This window comes from Taudactylus pleione, unplaced genomic scaffold, assembly GCF_031769625.1.
Source record: "Taudactylus pleione unplaced genomic scaffold, aTauple2 ptg000093l, whole genome shotgun sequence".
NCBI lineage: Eukaryota > Metazoa > Chordata > Amphibia > Anura > Myobatrachidae > Taudactylus > Taudactylus pleione.
The window spans coordinates 15344268-15368457 of NW_028284495.1; the positions used below are offsets into that span (position 1 = coordinate 15344268).

Consider the following 24190-nt stretch of genomic DNA (forward strand, 5'->3'; position numbering starts at 1 on the left):
TGATATTGCCTGAATTCGCAATGCGAATTCACTCGGTTATATCACACTACAATCCGCATTCAATATGCGGATTGTAGTAAATAGAGCCCTTAGTAATATAGCAGAAAACTAATGCAAACATGTAATGTTAGAAGAAAACTTTATTTAAAATTGTGGTTAACATAACCTTTGGACATCAGCTTGGTTTGAAAAGTAAAAAAAAAAAAAGAATAACGTTAGCTACCAAACATGTGACATGTGCAGAACGCTGAGTAGAAGCAAAGACGATCACTTATACTGTAAGTCAGACATGGTCTTCCTGTTCCTCACTGACCATGGCAGTTGTGGAGATGGAATATGGTGTGAGGAGCACAGCAATTGTGTAGTGACGGTGACCGGCATCATTAGCAGTAAACACCACCTATAATACAAGCAACAAATCTATATTAGTACAAGAAAAGACATTTGTCCCATGGATTAAAGGTCTCTTCCGAGAGCATGGATTTACTTCTCTCTGTGGAATTTGCCCATATACTACATGTAATAGTTTTAGGGATCGGGCTATTTGCTTTTCCAATTCAATACACTTACAGAGAAAGGGACGAGGAACTAAAATACAGGGTGTCCCTAAAGTCTGGACACATAGGAAATCTCATTAACTATATTTTTTTTACCAACTCAGATTAAATATGGCTTTGTCGAAAGAAGAAAGAATTGAAGTGGTACTTCTCAGTGGACGTGAAGGATGGTCATATGGAAAGATCGCAGATGAATTTAATGCACGTCATTTCATTTTTTGAAAATATGCTTTTTTGCCTATGTGTCCAGACTTTAGGGACACACTGTACTATGCGCTGAGCAAGGAATCGTTGCTGAGTGCTGCAATGTGGGACATTTGTCCCCCTCTGCAGATAGTCCCCTGTGCGCAGATCGCTGACGTCCGTGGCTGCTTGGTTCCCCCACCGCGTCCCTCCAGACGAGCCTGTGCCTGGGTAATCAGAATCTTGTCCCATCACTCTCCCGATACCCCTTTGTGTGCTGCTCCCTTTCCTTCTCTGTGTGCCTAACAGCTAGATTTTTCAGCAGAGCTGTGTTATATGCAAGAAACTCTTGAATACAACACTGGCATAGCCTAACAACATATCAATCACAAAAGGAAATATATGTATATTAAATGCTAATACACTCTGCAACATGCTCTATAGTAATCTATATTAAATAAACATAAGGTTCTTAGTGAACATTGTAGGTGCCCATCTACTATGATAAGGAGACCTCATTCAGATGGGTACCTATACTGAGGGTCTGATTCAGAGATGTACACAATGCCGATTTTTACGCAGATTGAGCAATTGTTTGCCACTGTGCATGTGTGTCAGCCTCTCTGTGCACACACAGCGATTGCTTTGTTATTACAGCTGCACTGAGGATCCATTCGCAATGTGAGTGACAGGTAGTCAGCATTTGTGGAGGTGACGGGGGGTGACTAGGCACAGGCAGGCATGTCTGACCATTTGACCGTTTCATGGGCGTGCATAAATTACCCATTGCCATCTCATTCGCAGCATGAGAGCTCTCTGTGTCACAACCGTGGAATTTAGGAGCTGTGTTCCCGGACTGGGCCTTGGATCTGTATTATTTGGCACAGACGCTCGCTGGAGGAGGCTTGGCTTAATGAAGTTTCTCCGCATGAGAGGGTGCAGCGAACTGACAGGGTTTGAGGAATGCGGCAGTAACGAGATAGCTAGGAAGCTGCGTGGAGCGGCTGGATAGCCTAGGGTAGACGTTGGTAGCTGAGTGGCTATGTGGAGCAGCTGGATAGCAGTGGGTAGACGTAGGTAGCTGAGTGACTACGTAGAGCGGCTGGATAGCCGTGGGTAGACGTTGGTAGCTGAGTGGCTACGTGGAGCGGCTGGATAGCCGTGGGTAGACGTTGGTAGCTGAGTGGCTACGTGGAGCGGCTGGATAGCCGTGGGTAGACGTTGGTAGCTGAGAGGCTACGTGGAGCGGCTGGATAGCCGTGGGTAGACGTTGGTAGCTGAGTGGCTACGTGGAGCGGCTGGATAGCCGTGGGTAGACGTTGGTAGCTGAGAGGCTACGTGGAGTGGCTGGATAGCCATGGGTAGACGTTGGTAGCTGAGTGGCTACGTGGAGCGGCTGGATAGCCGTGGGTAGACGTTGGTAGCTGAGTGGCTACGTGGAGCGGCTGGATAGCCGTGGGTAGACATTGGTAGCTGAGAGGCTACGTGGAGCGGCTGGATAGCCGTGGGTAGACGTTGGTAGCTGAGTGGCTACGTGGAGCGGCTGGATAGCCGTGGGTAGACGTTGGTAGCTGAGAGGCTACATGGAGTGGCTGGATAGCCGTGGGTAGACGTTCGTAGCTGAGAGGCTACGTGGAGCGGCTGGAGCGCAGTGGGAAGGCTACTTAGCTAAACTAAGAAACTAGTTGCACTGGCAACTTGTGTGAGCATTGGGGATCCTTTTATAGTGGACACTGGGAGCTGACAGGCTGAGAGAGAAGGAGAAGGCTCCTCATTGGTGGAAGTGGGGTCACATGGGCAATCCAAGATGGCCGCGCCCATGGACCAGAGGACAGCGCTTCCTGGAGGTAGTCAGCGGGGACCAGCGGTGAGCAGGAGCCGGCGTGGGAGCAGCACAGCAGCGGGACCCTCCAGAGGACAACAGCGTACAGCGCGGGAGCCGGAAGACAGCGCGGGTCAGCGCCCGCACAGGTAAGCGACGGGGTCTGATTCTGGGGTCTCCAAGCCGGCGTGTGACAGTACCCCCTTCTTCAAGAGTGGCCACCGGACACTTCCTTGGTTTATGAGGAAACTTCACATGGAACGCTTTGACCAGAAGGGGTGCATGGACATCGGAGGCATTTATCCAGATTTGTTCCTCCGGACCATAATTCTTCCAGTCGATAAGGTATTGAAGACGGTTGTATCGACAACGGGAATCTAAGATTCTGTCAACTTCGAACTCCTCTCCCTGCTGTGTTTGAACACTAGAAGCTTTAGGCAGGACCTTCTGAAATCGGTTTAAGACTAGTGGTTTTAAAAGAGAAATATGGAAGGAACTTGGAATGCGAAGAAATGGAGGAAGCTTTAACTTGTAAGCCACAGGATTCATGACTTTGATGATTGGGAATGGACCAATGAATCGCGGAGCAAATTTCATCGAGGGTACTCGGAGTCTTAGGTTTCGGGTAGAGAGCCAGACCATATCCCCAGGTCGGAAATTTGGAATCGCTCGTCTTTGGCGGTCAGCAAATATCTTGTACCGGGCTGACGTTTTAGTCAGAGAGGAACGAACCTTTTCCCAGATGTTGGAGAATCGTTGAAGGGACATTTTGGCCGCAGGCACATCTAATGTGGGAAGAAGAGGGAAATCTGGCACTCGAGGATGTTGACCAAAAACTGTAAAAAACGGAGTTGAGCTGGTGGATGTGTGATAATGATTATTGTGGGCAAATTCGGCCCAAGGAAGAAGTTCAATCCAGTCATCTTGGGAGGAGGAGACAAAAGTGCGCAGGAACTGTTCCAGGTCTTGATTGACCCTTTCGGTCTGACCGTTGGTCTGGGGATGATAAGCGGTAGAAAATTTGAGTTTTACCTAAAGGGCAGAGCAGAGTGACCTCCAGAACTTCGCTACGAACTGTACTCCCCTGTCGGAGATGATCTCTTGAGGAAGGCCGTGGAGCTTGAAGATCTCTTTTATAAAGCTCTGGGCGAGTAGAGGTGCAGACGGAAGCCCAGTAAGTGGTACGAAATGAGCCATTTTAGAAAAACGATCCACGATAACCCAAATTGTGTTGTGGCCCCGAGATGGAGGAAGATCAGAGATGAAATCCATAGATAGGTGAGTCCATGGCTTAGATGGAATTGCAAGAGGTTGGAGTTGACCGTGTGGAACCCGCCGAGGTATCTTGTGTTGGGCACATTTGATGCATGAAGACACATAAGACCTGACGTCCTTTTTCATTGAAGACCACCAATAGGACCGCTGGATAAATTCTAGGGTTTTATCCATACCCAGGTGACCAGAGAACCGGGAAGCATGAGCCCAATGCAGTAACCTCTTGCGGAGTTCCGGAGCGACGAAAGTCTTCCCAACCAGGGGTATAGAAGATAGTTGAGTAGAGGCGAAGGAAGCGGAATTCAAGATTGGTTGGGGCTGCTCCATGGGTAGATCAGGGTTGCTCGTCATGGAACGGGAGAGTGCATCGGCTTTGAGGTTTTGTGAACCGGGGCGATAGGAGACTTTGAAATTAAATCTGGAGAAAAACATTGCCCACCGGGCTTGACGAGGGTTCAAGCAATTTGCAGATTTAAGATAAAGGAGGTTCTTGTGGTCAGTAAAAATGGTAATGGGGTAATGAGCTCCTTCTAGAAGATATCGACATTCTTCGAGGGCTAGTTTCATGGCGAGTAACTCTTGATCTCCAATGGTGTAGTTCTTCTCTGCAGGCAAAAACTTCCGGGAAAAGAAACCACTGGGATGAAGTTTTTCATCTTTAAATCGCTGGGAGAGCACTGCACCGACACCTTCAGAGGATGCGTCCACCTCCAGGATAAAGGGCCGGGTGGAGTCTGGTTGCTTTAAGATGGGAGCGGAGATGAAGGCTTGCTTAAGAAGTTGAAATGCAGAGGTAGCTTCGACGGGCCATATAGTTGGATCTGCTCCCTTGCGGGTGAGGGCTGTAATCGGAGCTACCAGAGTCGAGAAACCTTTTACAAACTTGCGATAGTAATTGGCAAATCCTAGGAATCTTTGTATGGATTTTAAGGAAGAAGGAAGAGACCAATCAAGAATGGCTTGTAGTTTTGACGAATCCATTTGAAGGCCTGTTCCGGAGATAATGTATCCTAGGAATGGTACACTTGAGACCTCAAACAGACACTTCTCTAATTTGCAAAACAGTTGATTGGACCGTAACCTCAGAAGGACTTGTTTGACCTGGTCTCGATGAGTTTGGAGGTCTTGAGAAAAAATCAAAATGTCGTCTAAGTAAACGACCACACACTTGTACAAGAGGTCCCGGAAGATTTCATTGACGAAAAACTGGAAGACGGCCGGAGCATTACAGAAGCCGAAGGGCATAACGAGATACTCATAGTGCCCATCCCTGGTGTTGAAGGCCGTTTTCCATTCATCGCCTGGACGGATACGAATTAAATTATAGGCTCCTCTTAGGTCGAGTTTGGAAAAAACTGTGGCTCCCTTGACTCTATCAAATAACTCTGTGATGAGAGGAAGAGGGTAGCGATTCTTAATAGTTATTTCATTAAGACCCCGGTAGTCAATACACGGGCGCAAGCCACCATCTTTTTTTTTTACGAAGGAAAAGCCAGCCCCTGCTGGAGACGTGGAAGGTCGAATGAAGCCTTTATTTAAGTTTTCCGTAATGTACTCCGACATGCCCTGAGTCTCAGGGAGAGATAGAGGATAGGTTCGGCCCCTAGGAGGATTCTTCCCGGGAATCAGATCTATGGGACAGTCCCAATCACGATGGGGAGGTAACAGGTCTGCGCTCTGTTTGCAAAAGACGTCCTGAAACCCATCGTAGGCTTTGGGCAGGTCTGTAGAATCCCGTACAACGGAAGATCTGATAGGTATTACCCGCTGAAGGCAACCTTTGAAGCAATTGGAACCCCAGGAGATTATTTGCATGGTGGTCCAATTGATTTGAGGTGAATGTCTCTGTAGCCAGGGTAATCCGAGGACTAAAGAATGAGAGGCTTTGGGAATCACTAGGAAGGATAGTTGTTTGGAATGGAGCACCCCAATGGTAAGTTTAAGTGGTGTTGTACGATGGGTGATGGTTCCACTAGAAATGCGACTACCATCGATGGCGGTTAAAGTGATGACTCGAGGCAACGCTTCCATGGGGATTTGATGCTTCTGGACAAATTCAGTAGTGACAAAGTTCTCTGCCGCTCCAGAATCCAGGAGAGCTAATACAGCTTTGGAACCTCGAGGACACTTTAAATGAGCCTGGATGGTGGAATCAGACTTCCTTGGTGATTCAATGGCAACTCCTAACTTAACCTCTCTTTCATAAGTTAGGAGGAGGCATTTCCCGGACGAATGGGACAAGTTTTAACTAAATGTTGCGGAGATCCGCAGTACATACAGAGGTTCTGCCTCCGCCTTTTCTGACGCTCCTCAGCCGATAAATGAGAGCGGTTGACCTGCATGGGTTCTTCGCCCAGAGGAGGAGAGGGTAAGCGGGAAACTGGACGTGGCCTTCCACGATCAAATCTGCCTCTTTCCAAGGCACGCTCCCTGTGACGGAGATCCACCTTGTTGCAGAGGGAGATTAACCCATCCAAACTGGTTGGAAGGTCACGGGAAGCTAGGTCGTCTTTGAGCCTTTCAGAAAGGCCACTCCAGAAGGCAGCGATGAGGGCATCCTCGTTCCAATTGACTTCTGAAGCCAGAGTCTGGAACTGGACTACGTATTGGCCGATGGTCCTGCTGCCCTGACGGAGGCGTAGAATATCAGCTGATGCGGAGGTGGTTCTTCCGGGTTCATCAAAGATTTTGCGAAATGTAGCAACAAATTCGGGGTAGTTGGAGAGCAGGGGGTCCGACTTCTCCCAAAGGGGCGAGACCCAATCGAGTGCTTGGCCAGAGAGTAGAGAGATGATATATGCCACCCTGGTTCTGGCCGTCGGAAAGTTGGCGGATTGTAGCTCGAATTGGATTTCGCATTGATTTAAAAAACCCCTGCATAATTTGGGGTTGCCATCGAACTTGCTCGGAGGGGAGAGCTGAAGACGAGCAGGAGGTAGAACCGGAGGAGCAGGTGACACCACAGGAGGAGAGGCGGCTTGTGAGCCAGCGGGAGCGGGATGAGCCAGTAAGGACTGGATGTTGTCCAGGTGTGACGACATATCTTGGATAAATTGGATCAGCTGAGCCTGAGAGGTCTCCTGTCTTTCCAGATGGGATAGTACATCCTGCGAGGCTTCTATCCCAGATCCTTGACCACTTGCCGAGTCCATCTGGCCAGTGCAAACTGTCACAACCGTGGAATTTAGGAGCTGTGTTCCCGGACTGGGCCTTGGATCTGTATTATTTGGCGCAGATGCTCGCTGGAGGAGGCTTGGCTTTATGAAGTTTCTCCGCATGAGAGGGTGCAGCGAACTGACAGGGTTTGAGGAATGCGGCAGTAACGAGATAGCTAGGAAGCTGCGTGGAGCGGCTGGATAGCCTAGGGTAGATGTTGGTAGCTGAGTGGCTATGTGGAGCAGCTGGATAGCAGTGGGTAGACGTAGGTAGCTGAGTGACTATGTGGAGCGGCTGGATAGCCGTGGGTAGACGTTGGTAGCTGAGAGGCTACGTGGAGCGGCTGGATAGCCGTGGGTAGACGTTGGTAGCTGAGTGGCTACGTGGAGCGGCTGGATAGCCGTGGGTAGACGTTGGTAGCTGAGTGGCTACGTGGAGCAGCTGGATAGCCGTGGGTAGACGTTGGTAGCTGAGTGGCTACGTGGAGCGGCTGGATAGCCGTGGGTAGACGTTGGTAGCTGAGAGGCTACGTGGAGTGGCTGGATAGCCGTGGGTAGACGTTGGTAGCTGAGTGGCTACGTGGAGCGGCTGGATAGCCGTGGGTAGACGTTGGTAGCTGAGTGGCTACGTGGAGCGGCTGGATGGCCGTGGGTAGACGTTGGTAGCTGAGAGGCTACGTGGAGCGGCTGGATAGCCATGGGTAGACGTTGGTAGCTGAGAGGCTACGTGGAGCGGCTGGAGCGCAGTGGGAAGGCTACTTAGCTAAACTAAGAAACTAGTTGCACTGGCAACTTGTGTGAGCATTGGGGATCCTTTTATAGTGGACACTGGGAGCTGACAGGCTGAGAGAGAAGGAGAAGGCTCCTCATTGGTGGAAGTGGGGTCACATGGGCAATCCAAGATGGCCGCGCCCATGGACCGGAGGACAGCGCTACCTGGAGGTAGTCAGCGGGGACCAGCGGTGAGCAGGAGCCGGCGTGGGAGTAGCACAGCAGCGGGACCCTCCAGAGGACAACAGCGTACAGCGCGGGAGCCGGAAGACAGCGCGGGTCAGCGCCCGCACAGGTAAGCGACGGGGTCTGATTCTGGGGTCTCCAAGCTGGCGTGTGACACTCTGCATGTTAGGAGAGCTGCAGTGTTTGCGGCTTATCAGATGATGCATATTCTGCATAGCAGCCCGATCTCTTTCTATGTTACTGATGTTTACACTGTTGTACGCCGTTGGACAGACATGAGAGGGCAACAGTGCGGGCCCCTATGTTCGGCTATGCTTTGGAAGGCATCAGCATATTTTAGCAACTGCGATCCACGAGAGAATGAAGTTGCAATTGCATTAGCGTACATCTCTGAATTAGGCCCTGAGTCTATTCCCAGGCAGGGCCGGCTAGAGGCATGTTTGACCAGTGCGGTCGAACAGGGGTACCACCCCATAGAGGGGGCACCCCTCTAAACCATCCCGGTTTCAGTGGGGCAATCCCACTGCTTGGGCACTGTCCAGCTGTTCCACACGCCTCCATTCAGTGCAGGGAGAGGGCTGGTGGAAGCCATGCTACGGACAGAGTGCTTGGCTCGCCTCCAGCCTGACGTTATATGGTAGGCATACCATAATGACATGTAGGGGGCGTGTCCTATGTTAATAAGGCCACACCCAATTTCCAACCACGTGCAGGGATAATGAGCACCTCTGTCTCTTTTGGAACAGGGAGCGGTTCCTACTGGAGCCAGCCCTGTTCCCGGGATCTTACCTCCCTTGCCTATATGCTATGGGTAATGTTAGTGGGTGCAAGGAGCGATAAATATGGTATGTTATTAAATGATAACATGATGATAATATATTTCAAAGGAGTAGATGGCTAGTGGCTTTCCAATATAATATATATAAAATAAAAAGCTGTTGCCCGCAGCTGTGCCCACAATGAAATCACTCCTGCCAACATTTTTTTATTTGTTCTAGTTATAGTTATATTGCTTTGCTTAGGGACTCTGTTGCAGGAGTGGCCCACATGACTACCAGCACTATATAGACTGGTGGCAGCAGAACCTTCACCCACCACTCACACCAATGTCACTGTGTGCCCTGTGCACAGACTGCTATGTAGCCTATCCTATTCATCCACCACTCACACCAATGTCACTGTGTGCCCTGTGCACAGACTGCTATGTAGCCTATCCTATTCACCCACCACTTACACCAATGTCACTATGTGCCCTGTGCACAGACTGCTATGTAGCCTATCCTATTCACCCACCTCTCACACCAATGTCACTATGTGCCCCCCTGTGCACAGACTGCTATGTAGCCTCTCCTATTCACCTACCACTCACACCAATGTCACTGTATGCCCTGTGCTATGACTGCTATGTAGCCTATCCTATTCACACACCACTCACACAATGTCACTGTGTGCCCTGTGCACAGACTGCTATGTAACCTATCCTATTTCCCCACCACTCACACCAATGTCACTGTGTGCCCTGTGCACAGACTGTTATGTAACCTATCCTATTCACCCATCACTCACACCAATGTCACTGTGTGCCCTGTGCACAGACTGCTATGTAGCTATCCTATTCACCTAACACTCACACCAATGTCACTGTATGCCCTGTGCACCAACTGCTATGTAGCCTATCCTATTCACCCACCACTCACACCAATGTCACTGTGTGCCCCTGTGCATAGACTGCTATGTAGCCTATCCTATTCACCCATCACTCACACCAATGTCACTGTGTGCCCTGTGCACAGACTATTATGTAGTCTATCCTATTAACCACCACTCACACCAATGTCACTGTGTGCCCTGTGCACAGAATGCTATGTAGCCTATCCTATTCACCCACCACTCACACCAATGTCACTATGTGCCCTGTGCACAGACTGCTATGTAGCCTATCCTATTTCCCCACCACTCACACCAATGTCACTGTGTGCCCTGTGCACAGACTGCTATGTAGTCTATCCTATTCACCCACCACTCACACCAATGTCACTGTGTGCCCTGTGCACAGACTGTTATGTAGTCTATCCTATTCACCCACCACTCACATCAATGTCACTGTGTGCCCTGTGCACAGACTGCTATGCAGTCTATCCTATTCACCCACCACTCACACCAATGTCACTATGTGCACTGTGCACAGACTGCTATGTAGTCTATCCTATTCACCCACCACTCACACCAATGTCACTGTGTGCCCTGTGCACAGAATGCTATGTAGCCTATCCTATTCACCCACCACTCACACCAATGTCACTATATGCCCTGTGCACAGACTGCTGTGTAGCCTATCCTATTCACCCATCACTCACACCAATGTCACTGTGTGCCCTGTGCAAAGACTCCTATGTAGCTATCCTATTCACCCACCACTCACACCAATGTCACTATGTGCCCTTTGCACAGACTGCTATGTAACCTATCCTATTCCCCCACCACTCACACCAATGTCACTGTGTGCCCTGTGCACGGACTGCTATGCTGCCTATCCTATTCCCCCACCACTCACACCAATGTCACTGTGTGCCCTGTGCACAGACTGCTATGTAGTCTATCCTATTCATCCACCACTCACACCAGTGTCACTGTGTGCCCTGTGCACAGACTGCTATGTAACCTATCCTATTCACCCATCACTCATACCAATGTCACTGTGTGCCCTGTGCACAGACTGCTATATAACCTATCCTATTCACCCACCACTCACACCAATGTCACTGTGTGCCATGTGCACCGACTGCTATGTGGCCTATCCTATTCACCCACCACTCACACCAATGTCACTATGTGCCCTTTGCACGGACTGCTATGTAACCTATCCTATTCCCCCACCACTCACACCAATGTCACTGTGTGCCCTGTGCACAGACTGCTATGCTGCCTATCCTATTCCCCCACCACTCACACCAATTTCACTGTGTGCCCTGTGCACAGACTGCTATGTAGTCTATCCTATTCATCCACCACTCACACCAGTGTCACTGTGTGCCCTGTGCACAGACTGCTATGTAACCTATCCTATTCACCCATCACTCACACCAATGTCACTGTGTGCCCTGTGCACAGACTGCTATATAACCTATCCTATTCACCCACCACTCACACCAATGTCACTGTGTGCCCTGTGCACAGACTGCTATGTAGCCTATCCTATTCACCCATCACTCACACCAATGTCACTGTGTGCCCTGTGCACAGACTGCTATGTAGCCTATCCTATTCACCCATCACTCACACCAATGTCACTGTGTGCCCTGTGCACAGACTGCTATGTAGCCTATCCTATTCACCCACCTCTCACACCAATGTCACTTTGTGCCCTGTGCACAGACTGCTATGTAGCCTATCCTATTCACCCACCACTCACACCAATGTCACTGTGTGCCCTGTGCACAGACTGCTGTGTAGCCAGCCTATTCAACCACCACTCACACCAATGTCACTATGTGCCCTGTGCACAGACTGCTATGTAGCCTATCCTATTCACCCACCACTCACACCAATGTCACTGTGTGCCCTGTGCCCAGACAGCTATGTAGCCTATCCTTTTCACCCACCACTCACACCAATGTCACTGTGTGCCCTGTGCACAGACTGCTATGTAGCCTATCCTATTCACCCACCTCTCTCACCAATGTCACTGTGTGCCCTGTGCGCAGACTGCTATGTTGCCTATCCTATTCATCCACCACTCACACCAATGTCACTGTGTGCCCTGTGCACAGACTGCTATGTAGCCTATCCTATTCACCCACCACTTACACCAATGTCACTATGTGCCCTGTGCACAGACTGCTATGTAGCCTATCCTATTCACCCATCTCTCACACCAATGTCACTATGTGCCCCCCTGTGCACAGACTGCTATGTAGCCTCTCCTATTCACCCACCACTCACACCAATGTCACTGTATGCCCTGTGCTATGACTGCTATGTAGCCTATCCTATTCACACACCACTCACACAATGTCACTGTGTGCCCTGTGCACAGACTGCTATGTAACCTATCCTATTTCCCCACCACTCACACCAATGTCACTGTGTGCCCTGTGCACAGACTGTTATGTAACCTATCCTATTCACCCATCACTCACACCAATGTCACTGTGTGCCCTGTGCACAGACTGCTATGTAGCCTATCCTATTCACCCACCTCTCTCACCAATGTCACTGTGTGCCCTGTGCACAGACTGCTATGTTGCCTATCCTATTCATCCACCACTCACACCAATGTCACTGTGTGCCCTGTGCACAGACTGCTATGTAGCCTATCCTATTCACCCACCACTTACACCAATGTCACTATGTGCCCTGTGCACAGACTGCTATGTAGCCTATCCTATTCACCCATCTCTCACACCAATGTCACTATGTGCCCCCCTGTGCACAGACTGCTATGTAGCCTCTCCTATTCACCCACCACTCACACCAATGTCACTGTATGCCCTGTGCTATGACTGCTATGTAGCCTATCCTATTCACACACCACTCACACAATGTCACTGTGTGCCCTGTGCACAGACTGCTATGTAACCTATCCTATTTCCCCACCACTCACACCAATGTCACTGTGTGCCCTGTGCACAGACTGTTATGTAACCTATCCTATTCACCCATCACTCACACCAATGTCACTGTGTGCCCTGTGCACAGACTGCTATGTAGCTATCCTATTCACCTAACACTCACACCAATGTCACTGTGTGCCCTGTGCACCAACTGCTATGTAGCCTATCCTATTCACCCACCACTCACACCAATGTCACTGTGTGCCCCTGTGCATAGACTGCTATGTAGCCTATCCTATTCACCCATCACTCACACCAATGTCACTGTGTGCCCTGTGCACAGACTATTATGTAGTCTATCCTATTAACCACCACTCACACCAATGTCACTGTGTGCCCTGTGCACAGAATGCTATGTAGCCTATCCTATTCACCCACCACTCACACCAATGTCACTATGTGCCCTGTGCACAGACTGCTATGCAGTCTATCCTATTCACCCACCACTCACACCAATGTCACTATGTGCACTGTGCACAGACTGCTATGTAGTCTATCCTATTCACCCACCACTCACACCAATGTCACTGTGTGCCCTGTGCACAGAATGCTATGTAGCCTATCCTATTCACCCACCACTCACACCAATGTCACTATATGCCCTGTGCACAGACTGCTGTGTAGCCTATCCTATTCACCCATCACTCACACCAATGTCACTGTGTGCCCTGTGCAAACTCCTATGTAGCTATCCTATTCACCCACCACTCACACCAATGTCACTATGTGCCCTTTGCACGGACTGCTATGTAACCTATCCTATTCCCCCACCACTCACACCAATGTCACTGTGTGCCCTGTGCACGGACTGCTATGCTGCCTATCCTATTCCCCCACCACTCACACCAATGTCACTGTGTGCCCTGTGCACAGACTGCTATGTAGTCTATCCTATTCATCCACCACTCACACCAGTGTCACTGTGTGCCCTGTGCACAGACTGCTATGTAACCTATCCTATTCACCCATCACTCATACCAATGTCACTGTGTGCCCTGTGCACAGACTGCTATATAACCTATCCTATTCACCCACCACTCACACCAATGTCACTGTGTGCCATGTGCACCGACTGCTATGTGGCCTATCCTATTCACCCACCACTCACACCAATGTCACTATGTGCCCTTTGCACGGACTGCTATGTAACCTATCCTATTCCCCCACCACTCACACCAATGTCACTGTGTGCCCTGTGCACAGACTGCTATGCTGCCTATCCTATTCCCCCACCACTCACACCAATTTCACTGTGTGCCCTGTGCACAGACTGCTATGTAGTCTATCCTATTCATCCACCACTCACACCAGTGTCACTGTGTGCCCTGTGCACAGACTGCTATGTAACCTATCCTATTCACCCATCACTCACACCAATGTCACTGTGTGCCCTGTGCACAGACTGCTATATAACCTATCCTATTCACCCACCACTCACACCAATGTCACTGTGTGCCCTGTGCACAGACTGCTATGTAGCCTATCCTATTCACCCATCACTCACACCAATGTCACTGTGTGCCCTGTGCACAGACTGCTATGTAGCCTATCCTATTCAGCCATCACTCACACCAATGTCACTGTGTGCCCTGTGCACAGACTGCTATGTAGCCTATCCTATTCACCCACCTCTCACACCAATGTCACTTTGTGCCCTGTGCACAGACTGCTATGTAGCCTATCCTATTCACCCACCACTCACACCAATGTCACTGTGTGCCCTGTGCACAGACTGCTATGTAGCCTATCCTATTCACCCATCACTCACACCAATGTCACTGTGTGCCCTGTGCACAGACTGCTATGTAGCCTATCCTATTCACCCATCACTCACACCAATGTCACTGTGTGCCCTGTGCACAGACTGCTATGTAGCCTATCCTATTCACCCACCTCTCACACCAATGTCACTTTGTGCCCTGTGCACAGACTGCTATGTAGCCTATCCTATTCACCCACCACTCACACCAATGTCACTATGTGCCCTGTGCACAGACTGCTATGCAGTCTATCCTATTCACCCACCACTCACACCAATGTCACTATGTGCACTGTGCACAGACTGCTATGTAGTCTATCCTATTCACCCACCACTCACACCAATGTCACTGTGTGCCCTGTGCACAGAATGCTATGTAGCCTATCCTATTCACCCACCACTCACACCAATGTCACTATATGCCCTGTGCACAGACTGCTGTGTAGCCTATCCTATTCACCCATCACTCACACCAATGTCACTGTGTGCCCTGTGCAAACTCCTATGTAGCTATCCTATTCACCCACCACTCACACCAATGTCACTATGTGCCCTTTGCACGGACTGCTATGTAACCTATCCTATTCCCCCACCACTCACACCAATGTCACTGTGTGCCCTGTGCACGGACTGCTATGCTGCCTATCCTATTCCCCCACCACTCACACCAATGTCACTGTGTGCCCTGTGCACAGACTGCTATGTAGTCTATCCTATTCATCCACCACTCACACCAGTGTCACTGTGTGCCCTGTGCACAGACTACTATGTAACCTATCCTATTCACCCATCACTCATACCAATGTCACTGTGTGCCCTGTGCACAGACTGCTATATAACCTATCCTATTCACCCACCACTCACACCAATGTCACTGTGTGCCATGTGCACCGACTGCTATGTGGCCTATCCTATTCACCCACTACTCACACCAATGTCACTATGTGCCCTTTGCACGGACTGCTATGTAACCTATCCTATTCCCCCACCACTCACACCAATGTCACTGTGTGCCCTGTGCACAGACTGCTATGCTGCCTATCCTATTCCCCCACCACTCACACCAATTTCACTGTGTGCCCTGTGCACAGACTGCTATGTAGTCTATCCTATTCATCCACCACTCACACCAGTGTCACTGTGTGCCCTGTGCACAGACTGCTATGTAACCTATCCTATTCACCCATCACTCACACCAATGTCACTGTGTGCCCTGTGCACAGACTGCTATATAACCTATCCTATTCACCCACCACTCACACCAATGTCACTGTGTGCCCTGTGCACAGACTGCTATGTAGCCTATCCTATTCACCCATCACTCACACCAATGTCACTGTGTGCCCTGTGCACAGACTGCTATGTAGCCTATCCTATTCAGCCATCACTCACACCAATGTCACTGTGTGCCCTGTGCACAGACTGCTATGTAGCCTATCCTATTCACCCACCTCTCACACCAATGTCACTTTGTGCCCTGTGCACAGACTGCTATGTAGCCTATCCTATTCACCCACCACTCACACCAATGTCACTGTGTGCCCTGTGCACAGACTGCTATGTAGCCTATCCTATTCACCCATCACTCACACCAATGTCACTGTGTGCCCTGTGCACAGACTGCTATGTAGCCTATCCTATTCACCCATCACTCACACCAATGTCACTGTGTGCCCTGTGCACAGACTGCTATGTAGCCTATCCTATTCACCCACCTCTCACACCAATGTCACTTTGTGCCCTGTGCACAGACTGCTATGTAGCCTATCCTATTCACCCACCACTCACACCAATGTCACTGTGTGCCCTGTGCACAGACTGCTGTGTAGCCAGCCTATTCAACCACCACTCACACCAATGTCACTATGTGCCCTGTGCACAGACTGCTATGTAGCCTATCCTATTCACCCACCACTCACACCAATGTCACTGTGTGCCCTGTGCCCAGACAGCTATGTAGCCTATCCTTTTCACCCACCACTCACACCAATGTCACTGTGTGCCCTGTGCACAGACTGCTATGTAGCCTATCCTATTCACCCACCTCTCTCACCAATGTCACTGTGTGCCCTGTGCACAGACTGCTATGTTGCCTATCCTATTCATCCACCACTCACACCAATGTCACTGTGTGCCCTGTGCACAGACTGCTATGTAGCCTATCCTATTCAATAGAACGCAGGTCCAGAGCTCCTCTTCCCATCGCTTACCCACCTTGCGCATAGTGCCACACCTATATCTTGCATTGGTAATGTCAATATATTTTGTTTTTGCTACTGCTCAGATTTAACGGATTGAGATGAAACAATGTGCAGGTTATTTCTATGAGTTTCCACTACAAAATGATGCAGTTTTCATGAAAATCAGTTCAGTAGTTTTTGCTCTAGCTTGGAACACACAGACAGACACAACATTCTTATAATATTAGTATAGATGTGCTCTTTTTAACTGTTTTTAGAAGTTATTAACCTCTTAGATGCTAACTATGATTGGGGCTAATCCAAAGGACTTTATGGTTTCTCATATAAAAGCCACTTCCCTCTTATAGATGCTGTCACTAGGACCTAGGTGAAGGCAGGGATTAATGAGTCACTAAAAAACAAAACTGCAAAAGTTTTATAGACTAGGAAATAGGAGAGGCAGCATTAAAAGGTCAATAATGGTCCCCCTTTTTCAAATGATGTGAACCCTCCAAAGTTATTCTCTGTGATAACCAGAGGACATCTCTGTACTGCAGAAATCAGTATGAAGTCCAGGGGTAGAGTAATATCTCTCCCATCTTGAATTCAACTAAGTCAAGTTCATCCTTATTGGAAAGAGAATAGTCCCCACTTCCAGTGATGTGGCCCAACAATATCAACTTATACTATAAAAATACCAGCAGAGCCGGTGGAGAAGGCGGCGGCACCTAACGTGCATGATCTCTCACATCCTGGCACCTACACACTCAAGGTTTTCTAAATAAAACAAGTTATGTAATATGTGTGGATACCACATACATTATTACTGATATTGAAGTTAAAATGTGACTAGCCCCAAAAGTGTCAAAATAGGCTCAACAGCGAAGGGGTTAAAAATGTATTCATTTGTAATCATATGGATTATATATTATTTGCTACATATTACACACTTACATCAACATATTCATGGAATGGCGAAAGACCGAGCTTGCTCCAAAAAGGTTTGGTTAAAAATTGCACTTTATATATTCCTTCTACATACTGTTTTTCTGTGGTGAGGTTACGGACTTCTCCTTCGGGACATGTTAACCTTTAAAATAGAATTTTTTTAGTTAGATATTTGTGAAAAGACCTCCACATTTATGTATTCCATTTTACTTCTTTACTTAACAATGCAATTTTTTAATTTTTAAATCATTAAACTTCTGTATATAAAATAGTAAGCATCCTCTAATAAATGAATCGCAAAACTCACTTTGCATTAATAATAATGAATTCTGGTGCCAGAAAGGGGGTGATTTATAACTATCATAGGTGCAATGGGTGCATGTACTATGGGGTCCAGAGCTTTGGAGTGCCCATCTTCCTTGTCAAAGTTACATGGTTATATGCATTTCTCACCATTGGGTGGTACATATGGGTACTTACCATCTTTTGCTATGGGGCCTTCAATTACCTAGTTACGTCCCTGACTGGCCATTCATACATTGCCTAGCATATCGGCGTGCTATCTTCTAGATAGTAGATAATTCTGCTTTCTTACCCGTACTATTACATGCAGGGAAGCGGTATCTGCAGCACTTAACGTGCGGACTTACCGATTTCCCCCTTCTCGCCCCTTCATACATCTACCCCTATGCTTCTAATGACTTAACTGCCTAATGGTAATTAATTGCGGAAGAGGGGAGGGGGAAATATAACTGTTATACTGTTACTTAACTGTATTTTATATTGTGAAGATGATTATTATTCATTGTATGTGATTAATAACTATGTGAAATATATGACTGGCACAGTACCCTGCAGCCAGGAACATTACGGCAGTACCACCTGTGGAGTACTCTGGACAATACAGACAGGCACCCTGCCATGTGCACAGCTGCCCGGAGGGTCTTCAAGACGCTCCGGGCACTGCTGCACTTTCAGGTGCTGACGTCCCCGCCCCCCTATGCACGCATCATGCACAAGGGGGGTAGAGCTGGCACAGGGTTTTGGTTAAGCCCTGTTATGGTTCTGTCTGGCTGTATTGCCTTATGCTGTTCCTGTAGTATGTGGTGTTTGCGTGTGTTAATGCAATGTCAGGAGTAATTATTGATGTCATTTGGATGCTGATAGCTGAATTTTGAAAACACAGATCCCCCTTATGTCAAAAGCGGTCTACGCCACTGGCAGAAATCACCTAAACTTCCCACTAAAATAGGCACAGGGAAACGCACAATAGAGCAACATGTGGGGCAAACAAGAACTGTGGAGACACAGACAATGAAGATCTAAGTATATAAAATAATATAGGAAATAGAGAAGACAGACTGAACACTGACTAGAAAAGAGACAAATATGAAGGATATGGAAGTAAAATCGATTCTATGTATATACAGGATACTGTAAGTATTTATTTCAAATATGAGTAATGTGGAGAGATTGCTGTGTCTTCTGCAGCGCTATGGCCATTTTTTTTTACGAAATGTAGAATTCAGAGAGATGTATCAATCAAATCTTCTAAAGCGGACAAGTGGAGTTCCTATCTGACTGGTTGCAACACTTCTATATTCCCTAGGAGCAGGCATTGTTGAGGGAATGGCTTCATTACAAATACTGGCCCTGATTCAGAGCCGGACGCTCTGAAAGAGCACTCGCTCTGAATCTGGGCGTTTTTTCTTTTTTTTTGGAGCGACCTCCTGGCCGCTCACATAGCTGTGGGTTACCACCCACAGCTATAGCGAGCGGCCAGGATGATGGTCGTGATGGTCTTGACGTTGGGAACGCCTCAGTTTGGCCGCCCACCAAACAGAGCGAGCTGTCACTCACCATCTAGCCGGGTCTCGCACATGCGCACGACGGAGCCGACTCCGTTGTGCGTAAGCCCAGTGGCCAAACATCGACCCGGTTGCGAGCGCTCAGCGCTTGCGACTGGGTCTGAATCAGGCCCACTGTTTTTACATAAATGTCAGCATATTTTTTACCATATTTTTTACATTAAACTTTTTTAATATTTTAAACTTATAAGGTTTTATTTGTTGAATAACATGATATAAAACTAATTTTGACACATAACGTAGGTGTCAGTTACTTACACCGAATTAAGCTGATCCCAGGTTTTGTCCTCTTTCTGTTTGAGCAATTTCACACGTAGTTTAGCTGCTGGAATCCCTCTTACAGCATCTAATACCTTTATTGTCAGAGGAGACTTAGAATCTGTTTGCCCATGTGCCTTTAAAAGTCAAGAAGAAATATATAACTGTTATAAAAGGATGCAGTGCAGCTTGTTCATACGAGGAAGACGACAAGTAGATCAGAACCTTTTGAAAATGTTTAATATTTAAAATTTTTGAAACCCATGTGCACAGTATCTGCAACACTAAAGGTGCGTACACACGTAACAATTTTTTGAACGATTTAACTATAACGACGTAGTTATCGTTAAATAGTTTAAAAAATTGTTCACTTTTTTTGGGTGAACGATGAACGATAATCGTCCAAGCGCTCTCCCGTTTGTAGTTTGTAGTTCATCATCCATTCTGATTGCCCTACATAATTATTTTCGTTCAGAAAATCGTTCATGTTGTACAGAATGAACGGTGAACAATGATCGATGTCCATTCACTGTATGCATGATTAAAAAATTGTTCATTGTTCATGAAAATCGTTCACAAAATCGTTCATTAATTTAGTAACCAACGATTTTTGTAAACGGTTTTCATTCACTTTTTCATGGTAAAATCTGAACGAAAATCGTTGGTTACTAACATCATTACGACTATATACAGCTTTACACCTGATGTATACAGGTGGGTCATTATGTGCATATGGGTGTAGATTTCTGGTCACTGCATTTATAATTGGCGACTGTTTTTTGTACACTGGAAGCTGCTGTTTCTTAAACATTAAAGGTGCGTACACACGTAACGATTTTTTGAATGATTCAACTATAACGACGTCGTTATCGTTCAAAAAATCGTTCAGTTCCTGAGTTATAACAATGAACGAAAATCATTCAAGCTCGCTCCCGTTTGTAGTTTGTAGTTCATTTCAGACTGACCAACATAACGATTTTAATTAAGGGAAGGAACATTTTTCGTTCATCGTTGTAAAAATCGTTTATTTTTCAAGGGAAAATCTGACAGATAATCTGACATATAATCGTTGATTACAAAATTGTTACGTGTGTATACACATAACTACATCCCATAAAAATTGTAATATCAAATTATACTCATATATGTTTCTATATAAACAGTAAATTTAAGAAATCTGTGACTTAGTAGGATGTAAAATTTCTCATTGAGAAAAAATCAGTTAATAAAGTAAGGGGTCTATTTACTAAGCTTTGTTAGGAGGAGATAAAGTGAACGGTGATAACGTACCAACCAATCAGCTCCAAACTGCCATGTCACAGACTGTGTTTGAAAAATGGCAGTTAGGAGCTGATTGGCTGGTACCTTATCACTGTTCACTTTATCTCCTAACAAAGCTAAGTAAATAGACCTCTAAAAGCTGTAATCCAAAAATAATGCCAGCCTTGATGTAAAAAAAATAACACTAAACTGTGTCGTAGAATGTAAAATAACCTCACTGACACAGTAGCAAACAGCATTTTGGTTATTATATAGCAGAACATATGTAAAGTAAAATTGCAAACAGCATATAAAAAATAGGGCCTGATTCTGACTCAGATGCAGTGATGATGATGGACGCAGACTGGTGATGATGGACACAGTGGTGATGATGGACGCATTGATGATGATGGACGCAGACTGGTGATGATGGACACAGACTGGTGATGATGGACGCAGTGGTGATGTTGGACGCAGTGGTGATGATGGACGCAGACTGGTGATGATGGACGCAGACTGGTGATGATGGACGCAGACTGGTGATGATGGACACAGTGGTGATGTTGGATGCAGTGGTGATGATGGGATGATGGATACAGTGGTGATGAGGGACACAGTGGTGATGATGGATGCAGTGGTGATGATGGACGCAGTGGTGATGATGGGATGATGGATGCAGTGGTGATGATGGACGCAGACTGGTGATGATGGACGCAGACTGGTGATGATGGACACAGTGGTGATGTTGGATGCAGTGGTGATGATGGGATGATGGATACAGTGGTGATGAGGGACACAGTGGTGATGATGGATGCAGTGGTGATGATGGACGCAGTGGTGATGATGGACGCAGTGGTGATGATGGACGCAATGGTGATGATGGATGCAGTGGTGATGATGGACGCAGTGGTGATGATGTACGCAGACTGGTGAAGATGGACACAGTGTTGATGTTGACGTAGTGGAGTGGTGATGATGGACGCAGTGGTGATGATGGGATGATGGATGCAGTGTTGATGATGGATGCAGTGGTGATGATGGACGCAGTGGTGATGTTGGATACAGTGGTGATGATGGATGCAGTGGTGATGATGGAGGCAGTGCTGATGATGGACGCAGTGGTGATGATGGATGCAGTGGTGATGATGGTCACAGTGGTGATGATGGATGCAGTGGTGATGATGGAGGCAGTGCTGATGATGGAGGCAGTGCTGATGATGGATGCAGTGGTGATGATGGACGCAGTGGTGATGATGGACGCAGTGGTGATGATGGATGCAGTGGTGATGCTGGATACATTGGTGATGCTGGACGCAGTGGTGATGATGGATGCAGTGGTGATGATGGACGCAGTAGTGATGATGGACGCAGTGGAGCATTTTTTCTTCAGCGCATGTATCTAAGTCGCACTGTGCTTGCATCAAGATAGCGTGTGTGCGGAGTTGGAGATGCGATTGAGGTGCACAGGAGACGCACAGTCTCAGAAATGCTGTATCAGGCATTCCTGGGCGGTGACAGGGCGGTGGCTTAGCGGACTCAGGGAGATGGTCTGTGTTAAAGGTGTATTATTGGAGTGTCGCTGATAGTGGTTACATACAGAGGACCTCATTCAGAGTCTCTCGCTAGCGATGTGTGCTCGCAAGCGGCCCAATGGTTTGCGTATGCGCATGCATCATTCTGCGCGTGCGTGAACTACTCTGTGTGATCACAGGCCACTCGTTCGCCCAGCAAAGACAGCCCAGTGAAATTAGTGACAGGAGAGGCCGTTTGTTGGCGGTAACAGGGGCAGGACACTAATAACGGGGGCGTGGAGGTGCGAACACAGGCGTGCCTGAGTGTTTCAATGCTGTTTTAGAGGCATGCATAATTAACAGGCAGTGTCATAGTACATATCACATGCCTATTTTTTACACTGAAGTCCTCGCAGTGCTTGCGGTAGGGTAAGTCAACCACAAGCGCTGCGATCGCTTCCGATTGTCTTCGATGTACCAATGTTTTAATACACTTCCTGGAGATGACGTGTGCTGGTGGGCGGCTCTGCCTGTGCGATTGGGCATACGCATACACAAAGTGGCCACTCGCTAAGACATGGTAGGCGTGCTTATGCCTTGGCGAACAATCACTTCCCATGGCGTCACTTTGACAAATTTGCATACGCTGGGGGCGAGCGATCGCATCTAGCAAGAGACTCTGAATGAGGTCCAGAGTCCTTCACATAGGGGCCATATTCAGACTGAAAATCTATACCTGGGCTGGTGCAACTTTTGATAGTGCGACCAATAGTGACGTCTAAAGAGGCACCAAGCGGTATTTGAGTGTCTGAAGATGCTTAAAATGGGCATCTCTGTCTTTGCTCATGCAGACGCATGAATGTACACCAGCGAAGGACTTGTAGAGCTATTTGCTAAGAGTCGCAGAAGCAATACCGGTAAAAGACGCACAAAGGACCCTGCAGCGACTACTCAGAATCAGCCCTGTCATAAACAAATATTATACAATTTGCAAAAACACAAGACACACTGTAATCACACAAGATACAAAAACACTATAATAGTACAAGACATAGTATAATGTGACTGGCATATAAACACTGTCTTCTGATTTTAAAAATCATTATAATAATACAAGCAACATAAATTCAGGAATATGTTGTACTCTCTAGAAAAAAAAACATTAATGCTAAGTTACATAAAATATATAAAATGCAAAACGTATATATATTTTCCTACATATTTAAACATCTCTTACATGTTTTTTTTTCAAGGAGCTGTAAGCAGCCTGTTACTCCCCAACAGGAGAGGTCCAAAGATGCTCTGGCATGCTGGGACTTGTGGTTTCAAACAGCTAGAGGTCCACACGTGCCCAAGTCTGCGTTACAGCCACATATAGAGGTTGATTTAAATTTGCACGCATGAGCCAGTGATCAATATCATTACAATGTAGGTGGTTTGAGTCACACACATCTTTATCTAACATATAGTTGTGTCTAGTGCAAATCTATATCAATCATCATCTTGTGCAGAATTTACACTAGATAAATAATATATTTTAAATATAAGTGTTACCCCAGGTAATAATAATATTCTGTATCTGCACGTGAATGTTTCTGAGCCATCTCTAAGCACAAGGGATTGTGCAATGTCACATTCAAGCAGCTCTAAATACCAAGCTGTGCGCTTTATCCGAGTCATATTTATGCAGTGTCCAAATCTATATTCCCCACATAGTCGTTTTAATATAAATATTGTTATATAACTTACCTGTTGGACAACATCGGAAAAAACTAAAATTGCAGCCAATAAAGCTACAATATTAAAATAAGCCATTCTTGCTGTGATTTGTGAACTTATACCAA

The 24190-nt window shown here is 47.2% G+C and overlaps 1 protein-coding gene across 1 annotated transcript; it reads right to left on the minus strand.

Moving 5' to 3' along the window:
* Window positions 1-147: 147 nt before the first annotated feature.
* On the minus strand, window positions 148-24190 carry TTR (transthyretin). Its single transcript, XM_088469780.1, has 4 exons — window positions 24096-24190; window positions 19576-19712; window positions 17456-17591; window positions 148-400 (listed from the first exon to the last, which is right to left on the minus strand). The coding sequence occupies exons 1-4, from the start codon at window positions 24159-24161 to the stop codon at window positions 284-286; spliced, it is 456 nt and encodes a 151-aa protein (XP_088325906.1). The 5' UTR covers window positions 24162-24190; the 3' UTR covers window positions 148-283.